Genomic DNA, 11,192 nt, shown 5'->3' with positions numbered 1-11,192 from the left:
GGCTTGGTTCTCATTCGCAGTTTCTCCTAATCAAGGAAACGTATAATTACTTTTCATAAATGTGAAATACGACTAACCACACGCAATGTAGTTCAAAACGAACATCTATCCACAACATATAACGCTTGTGTCCATAAAATTACCAAAATACCCCTACATTCATAAAAAATAAATGTCAATTAGACATGAATAAAATGATCCTACACCATTTTTTTTGTAGTCCTCTTTCTTTAAAAGAATTTCATCGATTAACATTTATTTTTTATGCATCAAATATCTAACATATTATTTTCTTGTAAGAATAATATATTAATTCTTGTTAGGCTTATAACATTCAAGAATATTCATGTGTTGCTTTCATTGATGTACAACGTAAACAAACAAATCAACGCTTTATTGTATCTTAGATGCATATTTGCTTAATCCATATGCATAACTCAATCAATGGGAGCAAATAACGTATTAAGGAAAGCGATATTTATAACGTCCTTTGAAGTAAACATTAATTTACTACAGTTTATACATTTTTATTATATTAGATTTGTACCATTTTTACCGCCATTTTCTATAACCATAAATATATGTCCCCCACATAATTATCGCGTCTTAGAAATTTATAAATACCAATAGTATCATTATTCAATTATTTAGAAACATCTAAGTATTTATGTTTAATTTATCTCTCAATTAAAACTAGACACACACACACGTGTGTGTGTGTGAACTCTAATTAAATGTTAATACGTGTGTTGCATACGAGCCATAAAGTGAGTTCCAATTTCTACTTCTATTTTCTAAAGAGTAATGATACAGCTATAAATTCTTGTATAAATTTATTTTGTACAAACTGATGTGGCATGATAAGATTGGTTGAATGAAATATCACTTGGCCCACATGATTTGTTTTTATTAATTTATATTTTCATTCAACCAATCTTATCATACCACATCAGTTTATACAAAATAAATTTGTACAAGAGTTTGTGGCTGTATCATTATTTTTTTCTAAATGTTACATAGATGTACATATCAGTAGATGTACCGAGTAGGAAGCAACACATAAAGATGGATTTTCTTTGCTGGACACTGATTTTTTTTTTTAATTTTTTTGGAATTGCTCAATGATGCCTGGTCCACCCATGCCCAGTTCGTCAAGCAGACAAGCACAAGCATTTGAAGCTTGCTAAATTATTGATGGTGGTAGCGGCTGTTTTTGTTTTCACTTGTGTAATAAAGTGAAGCTTGCTAAATTATTGATGGTGGTGGGGGCCGATTTTGTTTTCACTGTAGTGTAATAAAGTGAAGCTTGCTAAATTATTGGTGGTGGGACGGTTTTTGTTTTCACATTAGAGTTTCTATTTGATTGATAACATATTAATTGTGCTATTATTTTATTAAATATATATATTTAATAAATAAGCCGAATTTACTATATTCGGCTAAAATTTTATTATAAATTATTTTTACACGACATTAATATAACATGATTGTTAAAATTATCATTGTGATTATAAAATATTATAGTATACTTTTAAGTCTTCATTTTAGCATGAAAATTAATTCAATATCAATTAATTCAATATTAATTCCATTTTCCTCTTTATTCGGCATTTACCGGACATTGGATTAATGTTGCTTGGCCCTACAAATATCAACGTGCGATTTTAAACAACAAGTGGAAGACTTGTTACCTGCATTTTGCTTGACCCTTCACAGTTTCTGTTCAATTTTCTCATTTTGCTTTTCAAAACTCAAAATTCTGCTTCTTTCTTTGCCCCAAAAAAAAAAAAAAAAAAGAGAGAGAAGAAAGAAAAAAAAATGTCAATCATCGGAGAGGCAATCCTTAGGGCGTCCGTTGATTTGCTGGTCAATAAGTTAGCTTCAGAGGGGATTCTGTTTTTTGCACGCCAAGAGCAAATCAAGGCCGATCTGATGAAGTGGGCGAATATGTTGGAGATGATCAAGGCGGTGCTTGATGATGCTGAGGAGAAGAAGACGACTAATCAGTTTGTGAAGAAGTGGCTTGGCAAGCTTCAGAACTTGGCTTATGATGTTGAAGACTTGTTGGATGAGTTTCAAACTGAGGCTTTCCGGAGGAAGTTGCTGCTTGGAAATGGAGATCCAGCTGCTGCTCAGGATCAACCCAGTAGCAGTCGTACAAGAACAAGTAAGTTTCGGAAGCTCATTCCTACGTTGCTGCACCACTTTTACTCCACAATCGATTCAGTTCGATTACGCCATGATGTCCAAAATCAAAGAGATCAACGACCGATTTCAAGATATGTAACACAGAAAGACTCGCTGGGTTTGAACGTAAGTTCAGCTGGGAGGTCCAAAAAAGACAGGCAAAGACTACCCACAACCTCTTTGGTGAATGAAGCCAAGGTCTCTGGCAGGGAAACAGAAAAGAAGGAAATTGTTGAATTGTTGTTGAAGGATGATTCAAGAAATGATGGTGGATTCTCTGTTATTCCTATTATAGGTATGGGCGGGCTGGGTAAAACCACTCTTGCTCAGCTTGTCTATAATGATAAGCAGGTGGAGGATCATTTTGATCTCAAGGCATGGACTTGCGTCTCTGATGATTTTGATGTTTTCAGGCTTACAAAATCAATCCTAATTTCCATTGCTGCTGACCAGAATGCGGATAATCAGGACTTAAATTTGCTTCAAGAGAAATTGAAGAAACACCTGTTTGGAAAGAAGTTTTTGCTAGTTTTGGACGACGTGTGGAATGAGGATTACAATGATTGGGTCGACCTTAGCCTCCCATTTGAAGCTGGCGCACAGGGAAGTAAGATTGTTGTCACTACTCGCAATCAAGAGGTTGCAAAAATCATGAGCCCGGATCAAGCTTATGAATTGAAAAACTTGTCAACTGAGGATTGTCTGTCTGTGTTTGCTCAGCACTCTTTGGGAACGAGAGATTTCAGTTCTCATAAGTCATTGGAGGACATTGGCAAGAAGATAGTGATAAAATGCAATGGCTTGCCCTTGGCAGCAAAAACACTGGGAGGACTTTTACGTGGAAAACATGACAGACGTGAGTGGGAAGATGTGCTCAGTAGCAAGATATGGGAATTACCACAAGAGAGATGTCGCATTATACCAGCCCTTGCAGTGAGCTATTATTATCTTCCTCCAACTTTGAAACAATGCTTTGCATACTGCTCATTGTTACCAAAGGATTACGAATTTGAAGAGGAGGAGATAATTTTATTATGGTGTGCTTCGAGTTTCTTGGATCACAGAGAGAGCGGGAATCCTAGTGAAGATCTAGGTCGAAAGTTCTTTCAAGAGCTACGTGCAAGATCTTTTTTCCAGCAATCAAGCAGCAGTAGATCACGATTTGTGATGCATGACCTCGTCAACGACCTTGCTCAATGGGCTGCTGGGGAAATGTACTTCAGAATGGAGTATATCTCAGAGGTTAACAAGCAGCAAAGTTTTTCAAGAAATCTTCGTCATCTATCATATATTTGTGGAGAATGTGACGGCGTTAAAAGGTTTGAGAAATTGTATGATATCCAACATTTGCGAACTTTTTTACCACTGATGTTGTCAAATAGTGAGCATGGATACTTGGCTCATAGCATTCTTCCTAAGTTGTTCAAACTCCAAAGCTTAAGGGTCTTCTCTTTGTGTGGATATTACATCTCCGAGCTACCGGATTCAATCGGTGATTTGAGGTATTTAAGGTACCTCAACCTATCTGGAACTGTGATTAGAACTCTGCCTGAATCAGTCTGCAAGCTTTACAATTTGCACACTCTTCTGTTGGAGGGCTGTAAGCTACTGAAGAAGTTGTGTGCAGACATGGGAAACCTCACCAAATTGCATCATCTCAATAATTCAAATACAGATTCGTTGGAGGAAATGCCACTAGGAATTGGTAAGCTGACTTGTCTTCAGACGTTGTGTAATTTTGCTGTGGGAAAAGACAATGGTTCTGGGTTACGAGAGCTAAAGTCATTGATCCATCTTCAGGGGACACTTAAAATTTCAAAATTAGAGAATGTAAAAGACATTGGTGATGCAAAGGAGGCTCGGTTGGATGGAAAGAAGAATCTGAAAGAATTATCACTTAATTGGACTTGCAGTACCGATGGTTCATCTTCAAGGGAGGCAGAAACTGAAATGGGCGTGCTTGACATGGTAAAACCTCATACAAATCTGGAGCAATTTTGTATCAAAGGCTATGGAGGTATGAAATTTCCAACTTGGTTGGGAGATTCCTCATTCTCAAATTTGGTGACCCTAAAATTTGAAAATTGTGACATGTGTACTGCCCTGCCGTCAGTCGGCCAACTACCCTCTCTAAAGCATCTTGCAGTACGTAGAATGAGCAGAGTAAGGAGTTTGGGTTCGGAGTTCTATGGGAATGACTCTCCAATTCCATTTCCATGCTTGGAGACTCTTCGTTTTGAAGACATGCAAGAGTGGGAAGACTGGATTCCTCATGGATCCAGTCAAGGAGTTGAACGGTTTCCTAAATTGAGAGAGCTTCACATTTTAAGCTGTTCTAAACTGAAAGGAACATTTCCAGAGCACCTTCCTGCATTGGAGAAGCTTGTTATTGAAGGATGTGAAGAATTGTTAGTTTCAGTTTCGAGTCTTCCAGCTCTTTGCAAATTACAGATTGGTGGATGTAAAAAGGTTGTGTGGAGAAGTACAACTGATCATCTCGGCTCACAGAATTCAGTGGTTTGTAGAGATACATCAAATCAAGTGTTTCTCGCAGGGCCATTGAAGTCGCGAATACCAAAACTGGAAGAATTGGAGATAAAAAATATTAAAAATGAAACATATATATGGAAGAGTCATAACGAATTACTGCAAGACATTTGCTCTCTCAAAAGACTGACGATTGACAGCTGTCCCAAAATTCAATCCTTGGTCGCGGAGGAAGAGAAAGACCAACAACAGCAGCTCTGCGAGTTGTCATGCAGACTCGAATATCTAAGATTGAGCGAATGCGAAGGCCTTGTGAAGCTGCCACAATCATCGCTCAGCCTCTGTTCCTTGAGAGAGATAGAAATCTACAACTGCAGTTCCCTTGTTTCCTTTCCTGAGGTTGCTCTGCCTTCCAAGTTGAGGAAAATTGAGATTAGGTATTGTGATGCACTGAAATCGTTACCAGAGGCATGGATGTGCGACACCAATTCGTCTCTCGAGATCTTGAGTATTAAGCATTGTCGTTCGTTGACATATATTGCTGCTGTCCAGCTACCATCGAGCCTTAAGAATTTGCAGATCCGCGATTGCTATAATATAAGGACTTTGACAGTGGAAGAGGGCATCCAGTGTAGCAGCGGCAGAAGGTACACCTCATCTCTTCTCGAGGAGTTGTTTGTTTTCAATTGTGACTCTCTGACATGTATATTTTCAAAATACGAGTTACCTGCCACGCTTGAGTCCCTTGAAGTTGGCAATCTACCTTCGTCTGTTAAGGTACTTGATGTTTATGGATGTCCAAAGCTGGAGTCAATAGCAGAAAGGTTGGACAACAACACATCTCTTGAAACAATCAGTATTTATAATTGTGAAAATCTGAAAATTTTACCGAGTGGTTTACATAAACTCCACCAGCTTCGAGAGATATGGATAAGGGAGTGTGGAAATCTGGTGTCCTTTCCCGAAGGGGGATTGCCTTGTGCGAAACTCAGGAGGCTGGGGATATATGATTGTGAGAGACTAGAGGCCTTACCCAAGGGATTGCACAATCTGAGCTCTCTTCAAGAATTAACAATAGGAGGTGAGCTTCCAAGCCTTGAAGAAGATGGCCTTCCCACGAACCTTCATTCACTTGATATTTGGGGTAATATGGAGATTTGGAAGTCAATGATTGAGCGGGGCCGGGGATTTCACAGATTCTCCTCTCTGGGACATCTTAAAATCGGAGGATGCGATGACGACATGGTGTCATTTCCACTAGAAGACAAAAGATTAGGGACCGCGCTTCCTCTTCCTGCCTCTCTAACATCTCTGTGGATTGAAGATTTTCCAAATCTGGAACACCTATCTTCTTCAATTGTTGATCTTCAAAACCTCACTTCATTGGGTCTCTATAATTGTCCCAAGCTCAAATACTTTCCGGAGAAGGGCCTGCCTTCCTCACTTTTGCTATTATGGATCGAGGGATGCCCGCTGATAGAAGAGAAGTGCAGAAAGGATGGAGGACAATATTGGGACTTGTTAACCCATATACCTTATGTTGTAATAGATTGGAAATGGGTTTTTGATAACTGAACAGAGGATGGCTGAAATATTTTATTGTTAGTGTTATTATTATTTTTTTTAAAATCGGGTGTGTTTGTGTATGTAATTTTAAAATTCAAATCTCAATTGAAAACTATTTTAAATTAATATGGTTTGGTGTCGGTGGGCTTTTTGTATTGTATATAATGGGTTTTCGAATTTTTTAATTAAATGGTGGAATGCTTTAAATTTAAGAAATGGTAGAATAACGTAACGGGTTTGCATTATTCAGCAAAGGATGGACAACTGGAATATTTTATTATTATTAGTATTTTCTTTTTTCAAATTAGGCGTTGAAATTGATGGTAAATTGGTTTTTGGTGACTAAACAGTGGACGATTGAAATATTGTATAATTACTACCTTTTTTTTTCAAATTGGGCGTGTTTGTGTATGTTCAAATGGATGGTAAAAGGAGTTTTTGATAATTGAACAGAGGATGATTGCCTTCCTCACTTTTGCGATTATGGATCTAGAGTTGTCCGTTGATAGCAGAGAAGTGCAGAAAGGCTAGAGGACAATATTGGGACTTGTTAAATGAAATATTTTTCACTTTTGCGATTATGCCTCTTGTTGTAATAGATGAAAAATGAAATATTTTATTATTAGTATTTTAAAAAAAATGGGCGTGTTTTTGTATGTAATTTCAAAATTCAAATCTCAGTTGAAAACTAATTTAAATTAATATGGTTCGGCGTCGGTGAATCTTTATCATGTATATAAGGCCAAAGAGTTTTCGAATTTTTTAATTAAACAATAAAATGCATTATTCAGCTGTTGAAACTTCATTTTCTTTTATTTATCCTTTTGCTGTACGGTTATATATGTGCGTGTGTATCTTCTCTTCATCAGACTTTGGCAAATATTGTTTTGAAATTTTACCTGTTGGATATATAAACACTGGAGTGTTCTTTTTTAAAAATAGCATGATTGGAAATAATTAATATAATTAAAATCAAATTATTATGATTGAATTTGCTAGATTAGTATTATTTCGTCTATGTGTAATGTAACTTGTGAATTGTTGTTTGGTGATTATTTTAAATATTGTGCATATGAAAGTTAATTATTTACACCAAAGGGATTACTAGCTGCCTCATTAGTAACAATATTAACACACAAGGACTGGACTGTATTACAAAATTGTTTAGTTTAACTTAATAGTTTCTGTGCCATTGCCATTAATATTTATAAATACAATTTATCAGTTATTGAAAAACTGTTATAATTGGAATGAATCTTCGTATTAACACATCAAATTTAAAAGAAGAAGGAATATCTTTATGAATCGGAGTAAGACTTTTTTTTTCCCCTCCTTAAAATTCATAATAAGTTCTGGAGAAAAAGATTTGTTTTTAATTTTTATTAATAAAAACCAAGCTCATTAATTCTTTTACTATTGTAGGACCAAGATTTATAAAACGCACTTTATTGTTGTTACCATTATTTCGTCTACGTATAATCTAAATTGTAAATTGTTAATATGCTTGACTATTTTAAATGTTTAATATTTGAAAATTATTTACATTTTGTGTATGCGAGCGTGTGTCTATATACACACACATATTGACATATACATACGATGAAATTGAAATTATAAAAAATGAAAAGAGAAAATAGTACCCCACGACAAAGCCAATTAAATATGAAAAACAAATATGAAAAAGGGAAAAGCAAACTAAGCAAACACATTATATTTCTCTCATTACGTTTCAGCTTTAGTGGCCTTAATATCTGCACCAAAAGAATTACCAGCTGCCTCATCAGCAACAACGTTATTATGTTATGTAGTTTTCAATTGCTAATTAAACACATAATGACTGGACTGCATTAAAAAATTATTTTAAATTAATACACTATAGGCGAGTTCTTGAATTAATTGTTTCTGTGCCATTACCATTAATTTTAATAAATACAATTTATCAGTTATTGAATATTCAGATTCATTAAAACTGTTATAATTCCAAAAGACCTTCGTATTAACACATTAATATGACACGAGGATTATCCTTATGAATTGGAGTGTGATTATTATTATCTCGGGTCCAGTATATAATTCCAGTATATAATTCAGATTCATCAAAACTGTTATAATTCCAAAAGACCTTCATTTTACATGTACATCAATAAGTAGGTCAGGTGCAAATATCTCGGGTCCAGTATATATACGAGTACATCCAAACACGTATGTTTACATAAAAGGACTAGATGAATAACAAGCACGTGCAGCGTAACTCACATCAACAACACATTCCCTGGTCAAGTTGGATAAACAGATAGATAACATGAGAATCAAGATTTCATCAAATCAAATAAATTGACAAATCCCAAAATACATTTAACTACTAGAGGGGACAGGATGCAAAAGGAATAAAGGACACCATTAGATAAAATTTCATATTACAGTATTTGTCCAACAGACATAAGAAAGACCACAAAAACAATACAACTTATCACAAATAGCATGAAGTGGAAGTAGTCTAAAGAAATTCTAATGAGGATAACAAAAGACAAGCAATTGGTCCATAGAGCTCTACATATTGAGAACAAAAAATAACAAGATTGTTTCATACGTTATTTGTTACAAACAAGTAAAAGACCAATAGATTCACTCCTAAACTAATATGAATGCTCCAAGTTCACATGCAAAGAAATTGAAATAATGGTCCATAGAGCTCTACATATTGAGAACAAAAAATAACAAAATTACTTGTCTAGAGAAGTAAAAAAACAGATGAGTGGTGAAGGTTTTCTCACATCAGCATTTAGTGGAATATGGTGGTACATTTTCATGAAGTCAGCAATCAGATTCCTGAATCTTTTGCTTCCAGCTGGTGGCTCATATGGGAGAAAGGAATGCTCCTTTAGAACACTGGCAAGATAAGCTAGGAATGGAATTTTCTCATCAGCAACCAAATCATATTCGAAAGATAAATCCAAAGAACTGCTGATCTCATGGAAGCCATTTTTCAGGAACTCAAAAATTTTCTTAACCTGTCCATAAATAAAAGTTGATATCATTTTAGCTCACTTCCCTCGTCAAAGCAATTACCAAGAACAAGCTACAAACATTAAGGAGTTACAAGCTTTTCATATGGCTCAACTATAGCCTCTAAGACTATATATACAGATCATGAAGAAGCTAGAAACATCTCCCACTCACCAGCTGCCTTCTGGGTTTGTTGTAAGAAACCCAGAATTTTCCCGCCTTACAACGGTCAGTCAATAAGTGACCAAAACAACTGCTAAATCCGTATAAAGTATGTCAAATCATGTGAAGAACATGTGATTCACTTACTGCAAGTAAAAGACAATACACAGATGTCATATTCTCCTGTTTCATCCAGAAACCAACAGGGCATGCACAATCAAGGATACAAACCGACATGTCAGAAACTTCTAAAACTCATTTTTAAGCTCACAATTCAACACATCTCTTTTAGGATCCTTTTCGATAATTTTCAGTTTTCTGACAAATGCAACATAATATGGTCATGTCCTACAGTAACACAAAGCAAAAATGCAGCTTTTATATTTTTAATACTCAGCCAAAGTTGTTGAACATATAAATACTCATGTATTCCGTGTTCTTTATTAAATTAGCATGATTGGACATAATTAAAATGAAAATCGGATAATTATGATGATTGTATTAGTTAGCCAGATTGGTGTTATTTTGACCAATTATCAAGGAGAACATTCAATTATATATAATATGTCCTTTGCATTTTCTCTTTTAATTAAAATCATAAAAAGACTTGCAATATAGACCATGTATCTATTATGTTGTTTATGGGAGTGAATTGTTGTTGTTTTTGTGATTGTCAAATATTTTCTCTCTCACAAATGAAAGTGCACATGCATTACCTAGATGATAATTAAAAGACCAAGATTATATTCCCATCATAATTAACAACTAACAATCCAATTTGATCCAGTGTCAATTAATTTTCAGTTTCTTATATTAATTTCTTTTTCAATATATATAATGGCAATCTCATGAGCTGAATATGTTAATTTCACTGTATTAGGCACCTTTGTGATATTTTATTAGGCACATTCTCGTATAGATGGATCATATTCTTGCGCAAATTTCAAATAAACACACCAAAGAGGGACAGACTGCATCAGAAAAAGCAATACTCAGCTGTCTTCACTTTCAATGAACTACTATGATGAAAATCTCCAGATATGAAATTAACAACTTCTTCTGTGATTCTTATTGTCATCATCAAGGACTTTATTTACCACAAAGGAGATGGAAACAGATGATATAAGATGCAATTGAACTCTGATATAAACGAAAATGCTGCTCTTCAGCACATTTCTTTGGTTGAAAATGATTCAACTATTAAATTTATGAATCTAGCAAGAAGATTTCTTTTTTTCCCCACCTCTTTTTGTGCATGATGAACTGTTAACACCTCTTGGTAGTAAATCAAAACAAGGTGAATCAAGCTTACCAGTGAACTCAAATTCTGTAGGCATAAAGAGAACAAACCAGCTAATCAGAAACTCCTCTTTCGTAAATCTTCCCAACTCCCAAAAGAGCCTCAGGTCTACAAATTAAAGCCAAATATCAGCAAGAAGCCGATTATGTAATTATCAAAGTATACATTAAGTTTTAGGTCACAGTTATGAAAAACCAGAAAAAAGTATGAAATCTTAACAATTAGCTGAGGCCAACAGAAACAACATCAAACATTGTGATTAATTGTCTTCCTCAGCTAACTCAGCAATCAAATGTCTATGTCTGTAAACATATAAGCTGTTTCTTCTCCCATCAATTAAACCCCAAAGAATAGAACTCCCACTATAAGGATTCCCTTCTCCAAATTGGTTCTCTTTATCTTTCATTAATACCTTTAAGCAGGTTTTCTTCCTTTTCACATTAGCAAATCTTAACATCAATTATTAAAATACTCCAAAGTACAG

General features: G+C 35.1%; 3 protein-coding genes across 3 annotated transcripts in view; 2 read left to right on the top strand and 1 right to left on the bottom strand.

Moving 5' to 3' along the window:
• The first annotated feature begins 1,818 nt into the window (after positions 1-1,818).
• On the top strand, positions 1,819-2,423 carry LOC112097656 (putative disease resistance RPP13-like protein 1). The gene is made up of 2 exons (XM_024182929.1): positions 1,819-2,313; positions 2,397-2,423. Exons 1-2 carry the CDS (start codon positions 1,819-1,821, stop codon positions 2,421-2,423), a joined length of 522 nt encoding a protein of 173 aa, XP_024038697.1.
• Positions 2,290-6,261, top strand: LOC112098382 (putative disease resistance RPP13-like protein 1). Its single transcript, XM_024184585.1, has one exon. The coding sequence runs from the start codon at positions 2,485-2,487 to the stop codon at positions 6,247-6,249; it is 3,765 nt and encodes a 1,254-aa protein (XP_024040353.1). The 5' UTR covers positions 2,290-2,484; the 3' UTR covers positions 6,250-6,261.
• A 2,667-nt stretch (positions 6,262-8,928) lies between these two features.
• LOC112097690 (methionine S-methyltransferase-like) overlaps positions 8,929-11,192 on the bottom strand; it is a 29,148-nt gene continuing 26,884 nt past the window's right edge. Inside the window, exons 2-4 of the mRNA XM_024183016.1 lie at positions 10,652-10,816; positions 9,421-9,499; positions 8,929-9,251 (exon numbers count right to left, since the gene is read on the bottom strand). Coding sequence (XP_024038784.1) covers positions 8,964-9,251; positions 9,421-9,499; positions 10,652-10,665 — 381 coding nt within the window. The 5' untranslated portion in view covers positions 10,666-10,816 and the 3' untranslated portion in view covers positions 8,929-8,963. The remainder of the gene's footprint in view (positions 9,252-9,420; positions 9,500-10,651; positions 10,817-11,192) is intronic.

This window comes from Citrus clementina, unplaced genomic scaffold, assembly GCF_000493195.1.
Source record: "Citrus clementina cultivar Clemenules unplaced genomic scaffold, Citrus_clementina_v1.0 scaffold_5, whole genome shotgun sequence".
Lineage (NCBI taxonomy): Eukaryota > Viridiplantae > Streptophyta > Magnoliopsida > Sapindales > Rutaceae > Citrus > Citrus x clementina.
This window is presented reverse-complemented; position numbering and strand designations above follow the sequence as displayed.

Bases quoted from the DNA above. Each gene is read 5' to 3' on its own strand.
- LOC112097656 (XM_024182929.1), top strand. From the start codon at position 1,819: ATGTCAATCATCGGAGAGGCAATCCTTAGGGCGTCCGTTGATTTGCTG. The intron at 2,314-2,396 runs GTAAGTTCAGCT...GGTCTCTGGCAG, and splicing joins AAGACTCGCTGGGTTTGAAC to GGAAACAGAAAAGAAGGAAA.
- LOC112098382 (XM_024184585.1), top strand. From the start codon at position 2,485: ATGGGCGGGCTGGGTAAAACCACTCTTGCTCAGCTTGTCTATAATGAT.